Source organism: Bubalus kerabau, chromosome 10 (genome assembly GCF_029407905.1).
Source record: "Bubalus kerabau isolate K-KA32 ecotype Philippines breed swamp buffalo chromosome 10, PCC_UOA_SB_1v2, whole genome shotgun sequence".
Lineage (NCBI taxonomy): Eukaryota > Metazoa > Chordata > Mammalia > Artiodactyla > Bovidae > Bubalus > Bubalus kerabau.
The window spans coordinates 64,334,515-64,356,727 of NC_073633.1; the positions used below are offsets into that span (position 1 = coordinate 64,334,515).

The 22,213-nt window shown below is 37.3% G+C and overlaps 1 protein-coding gene across 1 annotated transcript in view; it reads right to left on the reverse strand.

The window, feature by feature from the left end:
• Positions 1-22,213, reverse strand: part of AP4E1 (adaptor related protein complex 4 subunit epsilon 1) — a 69,871-nt gene that overhangs the window by 18,917 nt on the left and 28,741 nt on the right. Inside the window, exons 11-16 of the mRNA XM_055537977.1 lie at positions 17,113-17,252; positions 15,606-15,718; positions 15,380-15,498; positions 10,345-10,647; positions 6,504-6,618; positions 623-746 (exon numbers count right to left, since the gene is read on the reverse strand). Of these exons, the coding sequence (XP_055393952.1) occupies positions 623-746; positions 6,504-6,618; positions 10,345-10,647; positions 15,380-15,498; positions 15,606-15,718; positions 17,113-17,252 (914 nt within the window). The remainder of the gene's footprint in view (positions 1-622; positions 747-6,503; positions 6,619-10,344; positions 10,648-15,379; positions 15,499-15,605; positions 15,719-17,112; positions 17,253-22,213) is intronic.

Here is a 22,213-nt window from a genome sequence, read left to right on the forward strand (position 1 = left end):
TACCATTTATCAATCATTTATTATGTATTGGGTTGTACAAGGCACTTTGCATACATTATCTCATTTTATTAACTTGATCATAATTTCTAATTTAGTCATATTTCAAAAATAAAAATTACCTAAAAAGGATGGAGATTTGGTTCCATGTTTAGACGTTTAGACAAATGTATCACCAAATTTCAAGGTGGCTGTAAAGAGGCTCTGAAAGCATTCTGAACAAAATATACAGCTTTATCAAGTGAAGTCTGTCACCTGTCACCTTATTTTATGTTCATCTATGTTTGTCAATTTCCAATGAGATGGTTTTAAGAAATAGATTATGAAGAATGTGGAATGATATGTTAAATACTCACCTGGGTATAGAAGTTCTGATACACTACTTTAAAAATGTGTTTGTGTATACATGGTATATAGTAATAACATACACAAAGCATGTATACTTTCTGTACTGTCTTGGAAGCAAGCTCTCTTAAAGTATAACGACAGTCTGTACACTATCAGTACTTTGAAAGCAATAAATAGAAACAACAACCCATGCAGAATTTAGCTTTCAGGAACCCTTCAACATTTAAAGACATTTAAATACTCCCATGTTCTCAATTTTAATAAGAAAGGAACTTACTCTTTTAGTCCGATCTCTGTACTATTCCCAGATATATCTGAACCAAGAGAAATGCCAGCAGGAGACTGCCGTCCAGTGAAGCCAGATGAAGAAAAAGAGAGTCCATATGGTTCAAAATTGAGAACTAGAATTTTAAAACAAAAACAGAGGTTCAAAGCAAAAATTATGAAAAAAGCAAAAATTATCAAAGGCACCATTTAATACTGAAATAAAATAACTGAATACTAGGATTCAGTGACAATTTTTAAACTGAAAAGCGTCTGGGAAATAATCTAATCAAATATTTATAGTAATAATAATAACAAAGCAGCTATTATTTATTGAATCTCTACTACAGTTTTCAGACAATTAATTTATCAAAGACAAACAGTCTTTCATTTTTTTAGCTCCCTTCAAAGCTAAAAACAATTCAACCAGGAAAGACAACTGATAAGTCAGGTCTACTGAAAAGTTGTTCTTCTCATGCAAAAATGTTTAATGAACTATGAATGAAGATCTCACTGTGTTTTTGTTTCACAAAATGCTCTTAGGCACATTCCTGTACCAACTGGACTGATGGAACCTTCAATGTAAAATCTCCCTTACTGTCAAAGAACAAGGTTTACCCAGGTTCAGATTCCTTTGAGTCTGTATACCCAAATGACTCATCCAGAGCCACAAAATTCATATTGTGATTGTGGCAGAGCACAGATCGATATCCACTCTCCTCTTCTTTATAAGTTATAGAACCCTCCATTCTTAACTAGGTAAATAGCCACCCAGAAAAGAGATAACATTTCCAGACTCTTCTCCCATGTGACTGAATTCTGACCAATGAAATTATATGCACATTTTGTGCACAACTTCTGGAAGGAATCCTCCTGGAAGAAAAAAATCTTCCTCTCTTCCTTCCTCTTTTATGTTCATAAAGCCATCATCAATAGTAGGCTGCCTATTTCCAGATTTCTTTAATGGGAAAAAGCAATACCCTGTGCCTTGCATAAGGCCCTGTTTTCTAATATGCTATTTAACTAAATTTAATCCTAAATGGCACATTAACTCTTTGGATTGCCTATTTACAATACAAAGTGAAGCTGCTCAGTCGTGTCTGACTCTGCGATCCATGGTCTGTAGACTGCCAAGCTCCTCCATTCATCGGATTTTCCAGGCAAGAATACCAGAGTGCTTTGCCATTAAAAACCTTCTTAAATAATAAAAAGTATCTCAGAAAATAAAATGTAAACTTCTGCAACTAGTATTCTCTTTTACAAATGACGAAACTGCAGTCAAGAGCCTACAATGAAGACACCCAGAGTACCAAGACAAGAAATGAAAAAGGCAGATTCAACATCAGATACTCTGGTTCCAGAACTGCACCCTCAGTCATATTACACACTGGCTCCTTCAAAGGAAACACCACCTAAAGTGTACTAAATAAATCAGGCTGTTTGCTAGCTAAATGAAAGCTACAGAAGAGAACTACTTCTCAGTAGAAAATAATAGTGGGCTCATTAATAGTAGTCAAGAGAACCAGTTCTTGATGTAGATTGTGAAAAAGAACTTTCTTTTGTCTGTAAAGTGAAGATCAGCAGTTTCCAAGATAACCAAGAATAAGCTGACTTCACAGAATCTACAAATCTTTTTATACCTACAACCAGGCTTTCAGAGACACAGATACAAAAGGTACAGGAGTAAGACTCAAAAATCTGTATCATTTTTTCAGAACTCTCTTTGTGTTTCTGATTCTTAATCATGTTTGGAAACCACTTGTCTAAGTCTTTCTAAGGTGCTTTTCAGCTAGAATATCCTCTCATTTTAAGCTTTCAAATCATCTGTTTAACCTTCTATTCCATATTGGCCTCTTTTAAATAGCATCTGTGACAGTCAGCCATCCAGCCTCTGCACTGACACTTCAGTAATAGCAGAGCTCAAGAAATGTTTCAAGAGTTTAAGACAAAGAGCACATTAAGATAATGTTTAAGCAAAGACCAGAAAGAATTCAAAATTAGAGGTAAAAAGTTGAAAATAGAGGGGAAGAAAAGACTAGACATGAAAGAGGACAATATCTGGAGAACAGTCAGATAAAATTCTGATTGTGATACAGAAGAATTAAAGACTGTCATCTAAGAAAGGCTAAGAAAGGCTTAACATTGAGAATAACATTCAAACCACATTATTTTCATTAAGTGAAAATTTCCCAAGATTCTTACAGAGATAAATGACTAGAGAGACAAAAATTAGAGAGAGTTAACTAGATGAATATGTGCAAACTGAGGAGCAGGAAGAGAATAATGCTATACAGAGAGTCAGGAGAAGACAGAAGATGGCTGAATTGAAACTTAAAAGATATGTAGAAGTTAACCAGATGAAGGGCAATTCATACAGAAGAGAAAGCATGAGCCAGAAGCAGAGAGAGTCCTTGGGAGTTGGGAGCTACCAAGAGTAATCCAGGTGAGAAATAAAAATATAAACTATCCTGGGCATAAGTAATTCAATATTTAACTTGTTTGTATCCTTCACAACTTTAGAGGCCTTGACTATATGCACATTCCTTCTTTATCATTTGGCTATACTTCTGTGACTACCCCCAGATCTTATTAATTTTATTTTTGGAGAGACCAACATTCTCAACTTGATGTGGTTTTCAAAAATCCTTAATTTTGTAGACAGGAGTTGCTGCTGCTGCTGTTCAGTTACTAAGTGGCATCCAACTCTTTGTGACCCCATGGACTGCATGCAGCATGCCAGGCTTCCTTGTCCTCCACTATCTGCTGGAGTTTGCTCAAACTCATTGAGTCGGTGATGCTCTCTAACCAGCCCATCTTCTGCTGCCCCCTTCTCCTTTTATCTTCAATCTTTTCCAGTATCGGAGTCTTTTCCAATGACTCAGCTTTTCACATCAGATGGTCAAAGTACTGGAGCTTCAGCATCAGTCCTTCCAATGAATATTCAGGGTAGAATTCCTTTAGGATTGACTGGTTTGATCTACTTGCTGTACAGGGGACTCTCAAGAGTCTTCTCCAGCACAATTCAAAACCATCAATTCTTCAGTGCTCAGCCTTCTTTAAGGTCCAACTCTCACATCTGTACAGGACTACTGGAAAAACCATAGCTTTGACTACATGGACCTTTGTTGGCAAAGTGATATCTCTGCTTTTTAATATGTCGTCTAGGTTTATCATAGCTTTCCTTCCAAGGAGCAAGTGTCTTTTAATTTCATGGCTGCAGTCACTGTCCACAGTGATTTTGGAGTTCAAGAAAATAAAATCACTGCTTTCACTTTTTTTCCTATCTATTTGCCATGAAGTGATAGGACTGGATGCCATTATCTTTTTTTTTTAACAGAATAATCCACACTGATTCTTCAGTGTTTCTCTTGGGTACAAACTGGTAGTAAGTTTGTTCCTCACTATCCCACCTATTTTTGCCAATTCTTAGTATCTTACAGTATTTTCCTGAAATTTGTTAATATGCTTGGCATTTTTCTACTCAAGAGAGTGAAGTACTGTATCCCTCATAAAAGTGAAATTTAACTATAAATTATTTACAAAAATTTCAAACAAGGTCAGCATCAGAACCAATTGACACTTGAAAGATTCCAGAATTAACAACTTTTTAGGCTGAAAATACCTATTTTTCACCAACTTTTTACCTCCTGTCATTGCCAACAAATCATAAGATACATGATTTTATAACTTACCCCTCAAGTACTTACTAAGGCACTTACTATGTTCTGTCTTGTAACTGATTCCCTTTCCATGATGTCGAGGCTCATGAAATTTTAATTCTACCTTAGAGAACTTTTAAGAAATAGATTTGGAAGGAGAGGGGAAGAGCCTAATTTGACAGTTTAACTCCATTTATAATGATGAATCTATGATTAAAAATGTACTTGGCAAATTAATACACTAGCTTGGGGAGTTTCAGGGCTATTATATTTGTCTCAGCCGCTTAACTTATTTTAAGAAAGAAGTCAGGGAGTACCAGAAATTAGGCTCCTTGTCCTACCTCCCCTTCCCTATTCTAGCCTTGAATTGCAGTAATAAGAGCAACTGATGGGGAATTCCTGGTGGTCCAGTGGCTAGGGCTGCACGTTTCTGCTGCAGGGAGCACAAATTCAATCCCTGATGGGGAATTAAGATTCCATATGCCACAAGGCACAGCCAAAAAAAAGAGCAACTTAAAACCCCCAAACATTTGAAAATAAGGAAATATGGCAACTGGACCGTGTTTCCCACTCTGGAACTCTGCATTTTTCATCCTGTGCCTCGGATATCATAAGACATGCACTCGAGTCAGAGGTTGGGCAATTATAATGTAAAATTTTTATTTCCCCCTCTATATATTCTGTCAATATATGAGAGTTAAATAAGAAGGAAACTGATTACCCTTTGACAGAAAATTGAACTTTCTACGCCATTAGGTATCATTGTACCAAATAATGTATTAAACTATAAAGAGAGCTGAGTGCTGAAGAATTGATGCTTTTGAACTGTGGTGTTGGAGAAGACCCTTGAGAGTCCCTGGGACTGCATGGAGATCCAACCAGTCCATCCTAAAGATCAGTCCTGGGTGTTCATTGGAAGGACTGATGTTGAAGCTGAAACTCCAATACTTTGGCCACCTGATGCGAAGAGCTGATTCATTGGAAAAGACCCTGATGCTGGGAAAGATTGAGGGCAGGAGGAGAAGGGGATGACAGAAGATGAGATGGTTGGATGGCATCACCGACTCAATGCACATGGGTTTGGGTGGACTCAGGGAGTTGGTGATGGACAGGGAGGCCTGGCGTGCTGTGGTTCATGGGTCACAAAGAGTTGGACACAACTGAGTGACTGAACTGAACTGAAACCTTAAAAGAGAAAATACTTCTACTTCTGCAAAAAAATACCATCAAGCCGATTATATAAATGTTTATACTTTTTGGTTTCATTGTAGGATCATCCATTTACTTGAACTTATATGCCTAGCACAGAGCCTGAATTAACAAGTACTCAACAAATCATTAAAGAATGAATAGAAGGCAATGGCACCCCACTCCAGTACTCTTGCCTGGAAAATCCCATGGATGGAGGAGCCTGGTAGGCTGCAGTCCATGGGGTCGCTAAGAGTCGGACACGGCTGAGCGACTTCACTTTGACTTTTCACTTTCATGCGTTGGAGAAGGAAATGGCAACCCACTCCAGGGTTCTTGCCTGGAGAATCCCAGGGATGGGGGAGCCTGGTGGGCTGCCGTCTATGGGGTTGCACAGAGTCGGACATGACTGAAGCGACTTAGCAGCAGCAGCAGCTGAACAAAAAAAGGACTTTCAGCATTAAACTTTTTAGTATTAACATTCTGAATTCCTATATATATAAGTCAATGGTCTCCCTTTATTCATATCCCATCCACCATCAAATATTTCTATAATCTCCTCTTGACTAAAACCATGAAAGAAGTCTTTCCCTGAAACCCTGCATTTTTAAAATATAAGTTATTATTTCCTTTCTTGGCCATTACTAAACTCACTGATTAGATATACAAGATTGTTCAGAATGAAAATGAAACTCACTAGTCCATAGTAACCAGCATTTTTTTTCTGAAGCTTTTCTGCAGGTATGCTGACAGGAACATCTGTCAGCCCTTTAGCACAGTGACCAACATGATAATTCTACCTTCAAGTTCTTTTAAAATTATAAGATGATCTGAGGCACTTATGTACATGAAACCTACGACTTTTGGAACTCCTCTTTTTTTTTTTTTTCTGTTTACCCCAAATAAGGCCAGGGTGAACAAGTCACAGGCAGATTTAAAGAGGGATAATAAATCTTCTCAGTTATATACTTACATGACTATGATACCAATTGCATGAAAAAGTGATGTCCCTACAATGTAACTTATTATAAACTCATGAAAAATTACCTTTTTCCTGAGAAAGCTTTTCCTCCTGCCGTTGGTGGTGAGGTTTGTAAGGCGCTGCCCCCTGTGTTAGTTCTTCAGCCACAAAACCATCCAGAAAAGATAAGGAAGCATCTACCTAAGTAAAGCAAAAATTAGGAATTAAAATACTTACCCTACACAGTAGACTGCACAATCATATAAGTAATTTTAGCCCACATTTCCTAAAAATAATTTTTAAGTGAAAAACAGAACTTCAATTCTAAAATTGCTACTCAACTCTCTAGCTTTTTAAAACATCAATAATCAAATCCCTCAGCTCTAAGAATCTAACAATATAAGTCATTTGCACTTATTATTAATTCACTGCACTGCAGAATACATTTTTGAGCATCCAGTATATTAAAGAATCATGTTGGATGCTAATCGTTCAGAAAAGGGAAGACACAAGACCTGCCCTCATAAGACTTGTAACTTACTAGAGGAGAAGACATATACACTACGAGCTATGCTGTCTTCATTAGTTTCCTCCTGCTGGGGGCTAAAAACAACGTGGTGGCAAAGGCTAGTTCCTTCTGGAGGCTCCAGGAGAGAGCAGGTTCCTTGTCTCTTTCTAGAGGCATTCCTCGGCTTGTGGCTATATCACTCCAATCTCTGCTTCTATGGTTACTTTGCCTTCTCCTCTCTGACCTCTTGCCTCACTTTTATAAGGACACTTCATGATTATATCATGCCTACTCAGATGATCCACATTTATCTCCCCATTACAAAATTCTTAATCAAACCTACAAAGTCCCTTTTACCACATAAAGTAACATATGCATAGGCTCTGGGCTTCTCAGGTGGCACTAGTGGTAAAGAACCCATCTGAGAATGGAGTTGTAAGAGACACGGGTTTGATCCCTAGGTCAGGAAGATGCCCTGGAGGAGGGCATGGCAACCCACTCCAGAATTCTTGCCTGGAGAATTCCATGGACAGAGGAGCCTGGTGGGCTACAGTCCATGGGGTTGCAGTCAGACACAACTGAAGAGCCTTAGCACACACACACACATGCACAGGCTCCAGGGATTAAGATGTGAATATCTTGAGGAGGGCTGTTATCCAGCCTCCCACACTGATTTCACTATCCTGTTCCTTTCAACAGCAACAGTTCAATAGCAACAGTTAGAACTGGACATGGAACAACAGACTGGTTCCAAATAGGAAAAGGAGTACGTCAAGGCTGTATATTTTCACCCTGCTTATTTACCTTATATGCAGAGTACATCATGAGAAACGCTGGGCTAGAGGAAGCACAAACTGGAATCAAGATTGCAAGGAGAAATATCAATAACCTTAGATATGCAGATGATACCACCCTTATGGCATAAAGTGAAGAGGAACTAAAAAGCCTCTTGATGAAAGTGAAAGAGGAGTGAAAAAGTTGGCTTAAAGCTCAACATTTAGAAAACTAAGATCATGGCATCCGGTCCCATCACTTCATGGCAAATAGAGGGAGAAACAGTGGAAACAGTGGCTGATTTTATTTTTCTGGGCTCCAAAATCACTGCCAATGGTGACTGCAACCATGAAATTAAAACACGCTTACTCCTTGGAAGGAAAGTTATGACCAACCTAGATAGCATATTAAAAAGCAGAGACATTACTTTGCCAACAAAGGTCCATCTAGTCAAGGCTATGGTTTTCCAGTGGTCATGTATGGATGGGAGAGTTGGACTATAAAGAAAGCTGAGCACAGAAGAATTGACACTCTTGAACTGTGGTGTTGGAGAAGACTCTTGAAGTCCCTTGGATTGCAAGGAGATCCAACCAGTCCATCTTAAAGGAGATCAGTCCTGGGTGTTCATTGGAAGGACTGATGTTGAAGCTGAAACTCCAATACTTTGGCCACCTGATGTGAAGAGCTGACTCACTGGAAAAGACCCTGATGCTGGGAAAGCATTGAGGGCAGGAGGAGAAGGGGACGACAGAGGATAAGATAGTTGGATGGCATCACCAACTCAATGCACATGGGTTTGGGTAGACTCAGGGAGTTGGTGATGGACAGGGAGGCCTGGCATGCTGTGGTTCATGGGGTCGCAAAGAGTTGGACATGACTGAGCTACTAAACTGAACTGAACTGATTCCTTTCTACCTAGAAATGTTTCTTCACAAATCTGTGGAATATTAACTTAATTTCAACAAAGTACAAGAATAGATAGGTTAAATGAAAAGAAATAAAGAGATGAAAAAAGAGTAAGAGGAAAAGGACAAAAAGAGAAAATTAAGCGAGAAAGGAAAACAAGATACACAAGAGGATACAGCAATAACAACCTCAGAAACCACAGATCTGCTTCTCCTGATTTAGCTAAGTATATACAACCAGCTCTGGAGAAGGCAATGGCACCCCACTCCAGTACTCTTGCCTGGAAAATCCCATGGTTGGAGAAGCCTGGTAGGCTGCAGTCCATGGGGTCGCTGGGAGTCGGACACGACTGACCGACTTCACTTTCACTTTTCACTTTCATGCACTGGAGAAGGAAATGGCAACCCACTCCAGTGTTCTTGCCTGGAGAATCCCAGGGACGGGGGAGCCTGGTGGGCTGCCATCTGTGGGGTCGCACAGAGTTGGACACGACTGAAGCGACTTAGCAGGAGCAGCAGCATACAACCAACTCAGATAATTTAGAAATGCAGGTAATTCTCAAAAATTTAATTGGCATCTCACACTCTGAATTTGGAAAAGTTTTGTTTTGATAAGATTCTTAAATAGATGAAGCTATGTCATCATCATTATCTTTCACTGATAGAAAAAGAAGTAGAGTTACTAACTAGCTTAATAGCATATGTATTCATACAGCCTCAGGAATGTTAAACCAAGGCCTCTGCCCATGAGGAGCTAATGAAAAAAATTAATGAACAAAGGTTCAAAATGAATACAAGCCATGAATGTGCTCAGTCACTTCAGTCATGCCCGACTCTTTGCGACCCTATCGACTATAGCCAGGTTCCTCTGTCCATGGAATTCTTCAGGCAAGAATACTGGAATGACATTTCCTCCTCCAGGGGATCTCCCCAGCCAGAGATCAAACCTGCATCTCCATCTGAATCATAATTAATGGGAATGCCCATCCTCTCCTGTAGAATATGACATCTAACATAAAAATCTGAAAAATCTGACTTCCTCCTTGAAGTTTTCAGATTTACACCAATCTGAGGGAGAACTCAAAGTGAAATGTAACTAAGTGCTTTGCCTAAAAGGGGCAGGTGCTGAAAGCAGGTGGGAGAAGGAAAGGTGAGTGATCAGGTTCCAAAGTAGTAAAGATTTAGATGGTAGATGCATAAAATAAAATGGAGAAATTTTTTTCTTACATTCTCAAAGACAGTAATAATAAAATGATATATTAGAGAAGTTTGAAGAAGATAAAATTTTTAATTTCTCAAATTATTATATGTTAAAAGAGATTGTCACAGAATATAAACCCCTTCCACAGCAGTTGTCCAGAACAGATTAGTCTTCCTTACTATTTAGGATCACTATTGAACTAGAGGAGAAGCGGGCAACAGAGGATGAGATGGTTGGATGGCATCATTCACTCAACAGACATGAGTTTGAGCAAATTCAGGGAGATAATGAAGGACAAGGAAGCCTGGAGTGCTGCAGTTCATGGGGTTGCAGAGTCAGACACAACTTAGCGACTGAACAACAACAACTGAATAGAAGCTCTCAAATCCTTTCTCACACTAACATGAGAAAAACACCAACCTTCATCTTAAGTGCTACAGAAATTACATTTTGGTACATTATAGATATATCTCAAATGCAAGAATTATTCTTTTTAAACACAATGCAACCCTTAAAAAGACAGAATGCAGATGTCTTACCACCATGTCTTCACAACTCTTATCAAGTGGAAGTAAGCTCTTCATCAATTTTACATTCTCATGCAAGTGTTTTAATTCAAATGCATGCTGTCTCAAGCAAGTATCCAAAGATGTGGTAAATTCCTGGATTAATCTCTCAACTATATCAGAAGAGTGTGCTTGGGGTGTCAACTTGGTCACAGCAGCTATTATCCAGGCTTTTGTTTCTGAAGAAACAGAGTCATTCATAAGTAACTTGTAGAGCTTGGTTATAACTTCCTCTGGTGTTTCCTTATTTAAGAGATAGGAATACTCTCCTAACACCTGTAAGTAAAACAAAGAAATGAATATATGCAAACATCAAGTTAGATAGCAATTATACTCAGAAATCTAAACAAAGTGTCTGCAGAGTAAATTTAATCTATACTAAGCATATTCTCACAGTAAAAAATTTATTAAAAATAAAATTGCATATTTTAGGTCAAAATTACACCATGAATTGGGGAGGAGGAAATGGCAACCCACTCCAGTATTCTTGCCTGGAATGTTCCATGGACAGAGGAGCCTAGAGAGCTACAGTCCATAGGGTCACAAAGAGTCAGATACAACTAAGCAACTGAACAACACCACCATAAACTGGAAGTGAATACAAGGACTTTCACATCTTTATTATTAACAATATATAAAGCATTATATCTTTACAAGTTAGCTTTCTTCTGAACTTCCAGGTTTGGATGTTGGTTTTTACAAGCACTTTCACATTCTGTTACTATTTTCCAATAACCATTTAAACAAGTGGTTACCACACACTAGCATGCAAAAGAGCCATCTGAAATGTTTCACAAAAATACAGATTTCTGACTCTACACCCAGATAATCTGATTTAGTATGTCTGTGGTGGGGATCTACAATACACATTCTGAACAAATACCATCTGATTCTAATACAGATGATCCACACAAGAGACTTTGAGGAACACTGATCTATGTTACACATTCTCTTTTCTACATCTAACTTACTCAGGTCTCAACACCATCACCAAAAGAATTTAATCAACATCTATAGAACACACCACCCAACAATAAGCAGAATACTTTTCGAGCACCCACAGAACATTTAACAAGACAGACTATATCTTAGGCCATAAAATAAACCTCAAGAGACTTAAAAGAACTGAAATCATAAGAGTATTTTCTCTGACAACAAACTAAAATCAGTAACAGGAAGGACAACAGGAAATTTTAAAGACACTTAAAGACAAAACAACTTCCTATCTTTCCATTAAATAAATGAGGAAAGAATACTCCCAAACAGTCTATGAAGCCAGTATGACCTTGATACTAAACCCAAAGAGTAGGAAAACAAAACAAAACAAAAAAAAAGAACATCCCTCATAAACAGAGATGCAAAAATTCTTAACACAGTCTCAAGAAATCTACAAAAAAAAAAAAAAATTCTAGATTAATAAGTGAATTTAGCAAGACTGTAGAGTATAAGATCAAAATACAGAAATAAACCACTAATCTATGAAAAAGGAGGCAAGAGTATAGGATAGAGAAAGGAACAGTCTCTTCAATAAGTGGTGCTGGGAAAACTAGACTGCTACATGTAAAACAGTAAGATTATAACATTTCCTCACATCATATACAAAATGAAACTCAAAATGGATTAATGATCTAATTGTAAGACCTGAATCATACAACTCCTAGAAAAGAACATTCTTTAACATAAATTGTAACAATATTTTCTTGGATCTGTCTACTAAGGCAAAAATAAACAAATAGGACCTAATTAAACTTAAAAGCTTTTGCACACTAAAGGAAACCATCAACAAAATGAAAAAACAACCTACAGAATGGGAGAAAATATTGCAAACAATGCAACCAGCAAGGACTTAATCTCCAACATATACAAACAATCCATACAACTCAGTATCAACAAAACAACTCACTGAAAAAATGAGCAGAAGACCTGAATAGACATTTTTCCAAAGAAGACATAAAGCTGGCTAACAGGCACAAGAAAAGATGCTCAACATCACTAATTATTAGAGAAAAGCAAATAAAAAACCTCAGTGAGATATTACCTCACACCTGTGAGAATGACTATTCTCAAAAAGTCTACAAATAACAAATGCTGGAGAGAATGTGGAGACAAGGGAACCCTTCTACACGATTGGTGGGAATTTAAATTGGTGAAGCCACTACAGAAAACAGTATGGCTGTTTCTTTAAAAAATACAAAAGAGCTGCCATATAATCTAGCAACTTAACTCCTGGGCATATATATCCAGAGGAAACCACAATTCGAAAAGATACATGCATCCCAATGTTCAGTGCAGCACTATTTACAATAGCCAAGATATGGAAGCCACCTAAATGTCCACTGACATACTGAAAGGATAAAGAAGATATGGTGTATGTATATATACATATATATATATACACACACACACACACACACACATACATACACACACGCGCGCAATGGAATACTACTCAGCCATAAAAAAGGATGAAATAATGCTATTTAAAGCAACATGGATGGAACTAGAAATTATCATACTAAGTGAAGCAAGTGAGAAAGAAAAAGACAAATACCATATGATATCACTTATACGTGGAATCTAAAATGTGACACAGACCAATTTATCTAAGAAACAGACTCACAGGTAGAGAAAACAAACTTATGGTTATCAAAGGGGGAAGGAGATAGGGGAGAGATAACTTAGGAATTTGGGATTAGCATATACAAACTACTATATATAAAATAGATAAATAACAATGTCCTACTGTATAGCACCAGGAACTATATTCAAAATCCTATAATAAATCATAATAGAAAAGAATATGTATGTATATGTATAACTGAATCACTTTGCTGTATGCTAGAAATTAACACACACTGTAAATCAACTATATTCAATAAAATAAAATAAATAATAAAAAAACAAACCAGTGGTTACCAGTGGAACAAGGGAAGGGGAAGGAGCAAGTTAGGTATAAGGGATTAAGAGATACAAACTGCTATGTATGAACTAGGTGAGCAATAAGGATGTACTGAATAGTACAGGAAATTAGACCCATAATCTTATAATAACCTTAACGGAATATAATTTGCAAAAGAATGAATCAACATGCTGTACACTTGAAACTAATATAATATTAATACTGTAAATCAACTATACTTCAATTCAAAATAAAGAATTTGAAGTTTCTCCTAAATTTGTATCACTTTCGCATCGCCAGAACCCTAACCCTAACCTGAACTATCTTAAATCAGGGACCATCTGTATCTAAGTATAAATCTAACAAAACAGGGACAGGATTTGTATGCTGTAGAAAAAGAAACACTCTAAATATACGAACATATACAAATGGCTACCAAATACAGCAATCAATTTAGGCAAAGATTATCAATGCTAAAAACACTGATAAAAGACAGCTGAAGAACAGATGCTCACACAGTCTCATAGAATCACCTCACAGATTAGTTCTAAATTAGTAAGAAGAAATGGCACCTTTACAATGGAGAGAATATGAAGATCACTATCTTAACCAAAGAGATTAACAATCACCAATAATTGGAGGAACTGATATTATATGCATCCTGATATGATGTAATGGGAAGTACATATTGACAATGTTGTATTCTTGCTAAAAATGTTTACCTGAACCACACATAGTCCAATTCAGAATGCTGGACTTTCTACAAGTATTCATCCAAAAAATAACAATGTCATGAAAACAAAAAAACAAACAAAAAAAAACCTGAGGTCACTGTAAAATAAAGAGGCTAAAAGAAAAACTAAATGCAATTTGTGAACCTTGACTGGATACGGGGTAAGGAGGAATAGAAAAATAGTCATAAGAGACATTTTTTGGACAACTGGATTAATATGAATATGGACTGTATATTGGGTGACATTAATGAATTAATTAAGGTCATGTCTTTCAGTTGCAATAATGGTTTTATGGTTATCTAGAATGTGACTCTTGGGAGATTTATATTGAATTCTTTTATAGGGGAAGCAGCTATATATAGAGATGTAGATAAAGTAAAGCAAGGTGGTTAAAAACATTCACTGGGAATCTAGATGAACAGTACAGGGGTATTTATTATGCCACTTTTTCACCTTTCTAATAGATGAGAAAAGAATTCTTAAATAAAAGTCTGGGTAAAATTTAATTTAACATACTAACATTTGACAAAACCATAAAATATTAAAGTGTGAACATCCTATGACCCAGAAAGGCACTTCTCCAAATCTTCCCCTACAGAAATGCTCACTCACATGCACAGGAAAGAATATACGAAGGTGACAGGATGTATATGATTATGTAAGCCTTATACTCTACAAAATTGTAACCTCACTTTGCAAAGAGATGATCTCCCTTGCAGGCTTTGATGAAGCAAGCCTCCATGTTGGGAGGCCCACATGGCAAGAAATTGAGGACAACTCTTGGAGCCAAAGGCAGCCAACAGTCAACAGTCCGAACATCAAACCTTCAGCCTTAGAGCTACAAAAAACTGATTTCTGCCAACAACCACATGTGAGCCTGGAAGCAGATCCTTTACTAATCAAGTTTCAGATCAAACAGCAGCCCCAAGGGACACCTGGATTGCACCCTTAAAAAACCTTAAGCAGAAAACCCAGCTAAGCCATACCTGAACTCCTAACCCACAGAAACTGTGAGATAACAAATGTATGTTGTTTTAAGTTTGTGGTAACATGATTATGCAACAATAGAAAGCTAGCATACCACAGCTTCATGAGTATTCACATATTCATATATAGATTCACAACAAATGCATTGTACACAGACAGGCATCTAAATAAATACCCATATTTAAAAGACTATTCAAGTGAGAGGGCAGAGAGAATGAATACACAAGTAAATAGGTAAGTGATAGAAGGTAGCCACTGGGAAAGAAAATCGGCAGCTGAAGGAGTTAACAGATCTGAAATAAATGATTTCTGAAGAAATACATTATTAGTATTTGTCTTTATAAAAAATAATATTATAAACATTTATGAGTCAATGTACTTTGCTTACCCAACTCATAACTTGAAGAAATCTCTGTGGATAGAACACATTTTCCACATCTAGTAAAGTAAGATAAGACTGAACTGCATAAAGTCTTAGTTGTTGATTTTCTGTTTCATCATCAAACCCTACAAAGGAATTGATATATCATTTTAATTTCCATTAAATTCTCCAAGGACTCTGTGATAAAAACATTTAATTTTAAAATCTTTACAGAATGCAATAGTTTACTAACCTTCTGCTAGCAGTCTCAGAAAGTTATTGGGAATATCAGGATGCATCACATCTCCTCCCACTGAAAATACAGCATTCATTGTCTGAATAAACCACGCATTATCAGGAGCATATGTGTCCACAGTGTTAAGAACAAGTACACTTCCAAATGCCAGTTATTAAAATTACCCTTCCTGAATCAATCTTTACAAAAATAACTCTCAATTCATCCCAGTTTGGCACTTATAATTTTAACTTCTGCCAATAAATTTTTCTATACTCTAGCTTTGTGTAAAATAGGTGTTCAGTAAAGCTTATTTAGTAAACTTAGTAAACCAATTCATGTTATTTTTTTTATCTAGCATCATATCTTAGACATAACAGGCATTCAATTAAATGTGAAATAACTGAAAGAAATATTCCAGCTGACTGTGGACAAATACATAATGGAAAATGATATGCACTTCAGAGAGGTTAAGTGTTGTGATATGTCTTTCTGAACAATTGTTTACCCTCTTTTCTAATCTGTTCCTCTTCAGTTCTAAAATTCTACCATTCTGCTAGCCAGGGCTATAGCACTGGCCAGGACAAAACTATACTTAAGCACTCCAAGATAATTTGACTGACATTACTCATTCATTCATTCAATCTTAGATTTAAACAACAAACATCTTAAAAAGAATGTTAAGTAACCTTGGGGCCTGTAAAGTTCCTCTGACTTTTTAAAAACAAATGTGAACATGTGTACCTGTGGCAGATTCATTTTGATATTTGGCAAAACTAATACAGTTATGTAAAGTTTAAAAAAAAAAAAACAAATGTGAAGAAAAGTAACACATGAATGGAGTTTGTGACCATTCCCAGTATAAGCAATCATGTAAAGGCTAAATTTTAGCATACTGATATCCTCACCAATCTCCCCCAAACAACAAGAACTTTTACTCAGGAAAGAAACTGAGTAGGAAGTAAAGTCAAAGACAAGGAGGGATAAAAGAAGAGTCAAGAGATTCCTGTATACTCCTGTTGATAATACGGCCCAGTAGAATAAAAAGAAACAGGAAAAAAGTTATCCCCCAGGAAGTCTACACAACTTTTTGTTTTTAACAATAGGAAAGGCTTGAACATCAGGAATGGAAGTTATTGCTGGGCCTCTGAATTCAACCTACAAGTGACTATATCTATACCAATCATTTTAAAGTCACTGTGTAACACACTGCTATATTTAAAATGGATAACAAGCAAAAAACTATTGTATAGCACATGGAACTCTGCTCAATGTTATGTGCCAGCCTGGATGGGACGGGGGTTTGAGGGAGAATGGATACATGTATATATATGGCTGAGTCCCTTCAGTGTTCACCTGAAACTACCACAACATTGTTAATCGGCTCTACCTCAATACAAAATGTTTTTGGTGATAAAAAAAATTTAGTTAAAAAAAAAGGAAAAACATTTATTTTTTGAAAAATAAATAAATAAAGTCACTGTATAACTAGAAAGTGTTTTATGACTCAGGGCCCAAAAGATATTTCTCAGCCAGCTCAGCTATTTTTCCAACCAAGTTGACGATAATATATTCTTCTTTGCTCTGATGTAAATATTCAAGCATTTTCTGGACAATCACTGTTATATTCTGTGCATTAGTAATTCTGTAAAGAAGTTCCAGAGTCTATTTAAGAAAGAAAAACAAAAGCAGTATTATAAAACTATGCATGATAATCCCAATAAATACTGTAACATAAAGGTTTATACCCCGCTTTGATTCCTGGGTTGGGAAGATTCCCTGGAGAAGGGGTAGGCTACCCACTCCAGTATTCTTGGGCTTCCCTGCTGGTTCAGCTGGTAAAGAATCCATTTGCAATGCCGAAGACCTGGGTTTGAAAGATTCCCTGGAAAAGAGAAAGGCTACCCACTACAGTATTCTGGCCTAGAGAATTTCATTGACAGTACAGTCCATAGGTTGCAAAGAGTTGGACATGACTGAGTAACTTTCACTTTCAAAGGTTTATAATAGTTGGTTCTTCTACTTTTATGTAGCTTTACTGGGCAGTTAACAGGCACTCAAGAAATACACATTTTAACCGGAATAGAACTTAAGAAAGGTAAAACCATTGTTGAAAAAAAGGAATTATAATCAATTCAAAAGTCTAAAACTCTTTGACTGATACAGATAATTATGATCTGACATCTCTACATTGACAGGCCATGCAAACACCAAAAAGTTAAAAGATTTATAATATATTTTCTAAAAATGTACTGAACTTCAATTCAGTTCAGTCGCTCAGTCATGTCTGACTCTTTGCAACCCCATGGACTGCAGCACGGCAGGCCTCCCTGTCCATCACCAGCTCCTGAAGTTTACCCAAACTCATGTCCATTGAGTCGGTGATGTCATCCAGCCATCTCATCCTCTGTCGTCCCCTTCTCCTGCCCTCAATCTTTCCCAGCATCAGAGTCTTTTCAAATAAGTCAGCTCTTCACATCAGGTGACCAAAGTACTGGAGTTTCAGCTTCAACATCAGTCCTTCCAATGAACACCCAGGACTGATCTCCTTTAGGATGGACTGGTTGGATCTCCTTGCAATCCAAGGGACTTTCAAGAGTCTTCTCCAACACCACAGTTCAAAAGCATCAATTCTTCGGTGCTCAGCTTTCTTTATAGTACAACTCTCGCATCCATACATGACCACTGGAAAAACTAGAGCCTTGACTAGACGGACCTTTGTTGGCAAAGTAATGTCTCTGCTTTTTAATACGCTGTCTAGGTTGGTCATAACTTTCCTTCCAAGGAGAAAGCATCTAAGCCTACTTTACACATGCCTGTATACTATGCGTGTGTTTAAGCATTTGGAAGACTGGACTTTTGTATACATACATATACAAAAATCCAGTCTTCCAAAATGCTTTTCCATACTTCCCAAACAGAAAAGTGCACTTGAGTGGATCTGTCAGCTAAAGGCAAATGGTGTCTCATGAATGGATAAGGTAGCGCAAGCACTTCAAAGTGCAGCAAGGCCTACTTTCAGAATCTCAGATATCAAGGAAGAACTGTTTTATGGCTTTCTCAGTGCTGAGGAATACACCTCTTGCTGCCTTAAGTAAGATGAAGAAAAACCATTACCAAAGTAAACTCCCATTTACCTGGCTTTCTGAGGCCCCTATATTAAGGTTCCACAAATACCATAGTTCCCAGAAATCAGTATGAAACAAAAGGCAGCAATAAGAAAGCATCCTTTACTAGCATTTCAGGATCAACAATATTAGCTGTAAGAGAATTTCTATGTACCCTACTTGTTAAATCTGTTCAGATTTCTTTAGGGTTCTTCCTAATTTTTCAATCCTTATACTCAGGACTTCAAGTACAAAGGATAACAGATTTTGAATTTTTTTTAAACTGTTCCAGTTAATCCTTAACACCATTTAAAATCTATAAATACATAGATCCCCCATCACTAGCTTTCCACTTATAAAGCTGTTTCAGACATCCTTCCTGTAGGCTCTGTAAGCCATGTATTTTAAGATAATCTACACCAAATTTAATTCCTACTCTAGGACTATGAAACTTAGCATTTCCAGGACTGAATGGGGCATGGTATTAGGAATTGCATGGCAGAAGGTCTTTTCTATTAACTCCCTCATGCTTTCTTTTGTCTTGTTATGAAAGAAAGGTAATACAATCAGGTAAAAGAGCATCCCAGACCCAAGCAACAGGTCACTCCATACCCCAGGACCAAAGTTCTTGCCACATAGTTACTGATGGAGGTTAGAAATGACAGTGGAATTAAGGAATCAGTACTACAGTGCCTTCTTTGGGCACCACTGATGCTCAGTATCCTCCCCAAAGAATTCAAACTACTTTTCTCACTGCAGACCAGACCTGATAATTTTAGAAGTTGTCTGTTTCTCTTTAACTCTCATTTTTAAATTAAATCCCAATAATTAAGCACAGAACTAAGAAAACTGTACCCAAGGCAACCCTGTTCAACATACTACTTAACCACACAAAGAAAATGCATGCTCTGTATCCATTCAAAGTAGAAAAGTCATATAATTATTTGTTACTGTCCCTTGGCATCTTTGCATTTTTCTACAATGTCTACACGTAGAAATTATCCATAAACTTTCTGGATTCATTCAAGGCAGGTAACAATTTTTTAGAAGATCAAAAATACGAATCCAAAATATATATGCATATATATTGCATATATGTAGATGGCAATTTCTCAGAAACATTATTTCAAAAATAGTACCTTTAGAATTCAACATTCATATTATTCAATGTAATAATGTTCTTTCAATGAACTTTTAATTCATTGCTTTTAAATAATTTAGATGTTTACTAGAATTTATCTTTTTATCTTCATTATTTTTAAAATCAGAAATAAAACAATCACTCTTCTTAATTAGGTCCCATAAACCATTTTAAATGAAGGTATAGAATCATGTCTCTACATGAGAATTACCAGATCTATCTAGAACACCCAAGCAGATAATGAAGCAATTTTATAAAAGGAAAAAGTTGAAAAAAATTAAGTAGATTTATACACCTAGTAAAGTAATGCTCAAAATTCTCCAAGTCAGGCTTCAGCAATATGTGAACCGTGAACTTCCTGATGTTCAAGCTGGTTTTAGAAAAGGTAGAGGAACCAGAGATCAAATTGCCAACATCCGCTGGATCATAGAAAAAGCAAGAGAGTTCCAGAAAAACATCTATTCCTGCTTTATTGACTATGCCAAAGCCTTTGACTGTGTGGATCACAGTAAACTGTGGAAAATTCTGAAAGAGATGGGAATACCAGACCACCTGATCTGCCCCTTGAGAAATCTGTATGCAGGTCAGGAAGCAACAGTTAGAACTGGACATGGAACAACAGACTGGTGCCAAATAGGAAAAGGAGTACGTCAAGGCTGTATATTGCCACCCTGTTTATTTAACTTATATGCAGAGTACATCATGAGAAACGCTGGACTGGAAGAAACACAAACTGGAATCAACATTGCCGGGAGAAATATCAATAACCTCAGATATGCAGATGACACCACCCTTATGGTAGAAAGTGAAGAGGAACTAAAAAGCCTCTTGATGAAAGTGAAAGTGGAGAGTGAAAAAGTTGGCTTAAAGCTCAACATTCAGAAAACGAAGATCATGGCATCCGGTCCCTCCACTTCATGGGAAATAGATGAGGAAACAGTGGAAACAGTGTCAGACTTTATTTTTCTGGGCTCCAAAATCACTGCAGATGGTGATCGCAGCCATGAAATGAAAAGACGCTTACTCCTTGGAAGGAAAGTTATGACCAACCTATATAGCATATTCAAAAGCAGAGACATTACTTTGCCAACAAAGGTTCATCTAGTCAAGGCTATGGTTTTTCCTGTGCTCATGTATGGATGTGAGAGTTGGACTGTGAAGAAGGCTGAGCGCCGAAGAATTGATGCTTTTGAACTGTGGTGTTGGAAAAGACTCTTGAGAGTCCCTTGGACTGCAAGGAGATCCAACCAGTCCATTCTGAAGGAGATCAGCCCTGGGATTTCTTTGGAAGGAATGATGCTAAAGCTGAAACTCCAGTACTTTGGCCACCTCATGCGAAGAGTTGACTCATTGGAAAAGACTCTGATGCTGGGAGGGATTGGGGGCAGGCAAAGAAGGGGACAACAGAGGATGAGATGGCTGGATGGCATCACCGACTCGATGGACGTGAGTCTGAGTGAACTCCGGGAGTTGGTGATCGACAGGGAGGCCTGGCGTGCTGCGATTCATGGGGTCGCAAAGAGTCAGACACGACTGAGCGACTGATCTGATCTGATCTGATACACCTTTCCTTCCAAGAAGTTCAAAACAGTTTAGGGATATCTTTACTAATTCTTTTTATTTTTTGGCCACACCATGCAGCATGTAGGATCGTAACTCCCTGAGCAGAGATTGAACCTGTGCCCCTGCAGCAGTAGCATGGAGTCCCAACCACTGAAACTCCAGGGAAGTCCCTATCTTTATTAATTCTATCAACATTCTTACACATTCAATAAGGAATAGAGTAGCCCATTTTATAGATGTTAAGGAAAATTATGAAAAAAATTAATTATCATAAATTATTTCTTAAAATTATACTAATAGGAAGAACTGGAAATAGAATTCTGGTCTTCTATTGATACAACCCTTGGACCAGTAAGATTCCTTAATAAGGGATCCTACACAGGTGTGTGCATGCATGTGTGCTGTCACTTCAGTTGCGTCCAACTCTTTGCAACCCTATGGACTGTAGCCCGCCAGACTCTTCTGTCCACGGGATTCTCCAGGTAAGAATCCTGGAGTGGGCTGCTATGCCCTCCTCTGGGGGATCTTCCTGACCCAGGATCAAACTCATGTTTCTTACGTCTCCTGCATTGGCAGCGGGAGTTCTTTACCATTAGCACCACCTAGTTACACCTTCCTAACTTCTCTAACTCACAATTTAAAACCATTCTTGTGGTTATTGATACAAGTACTTTTTAGAAAAGTCCCTTAAACTTCAGTAGAAAAAATAAAATGCATTCAAAAGTTAAAATACACACGTGTGCACATGCCCATAATTTTCATCTCTCTCCATAAGACCAACAAAATGTTTAAAAATTTTAACATTTCACATACAG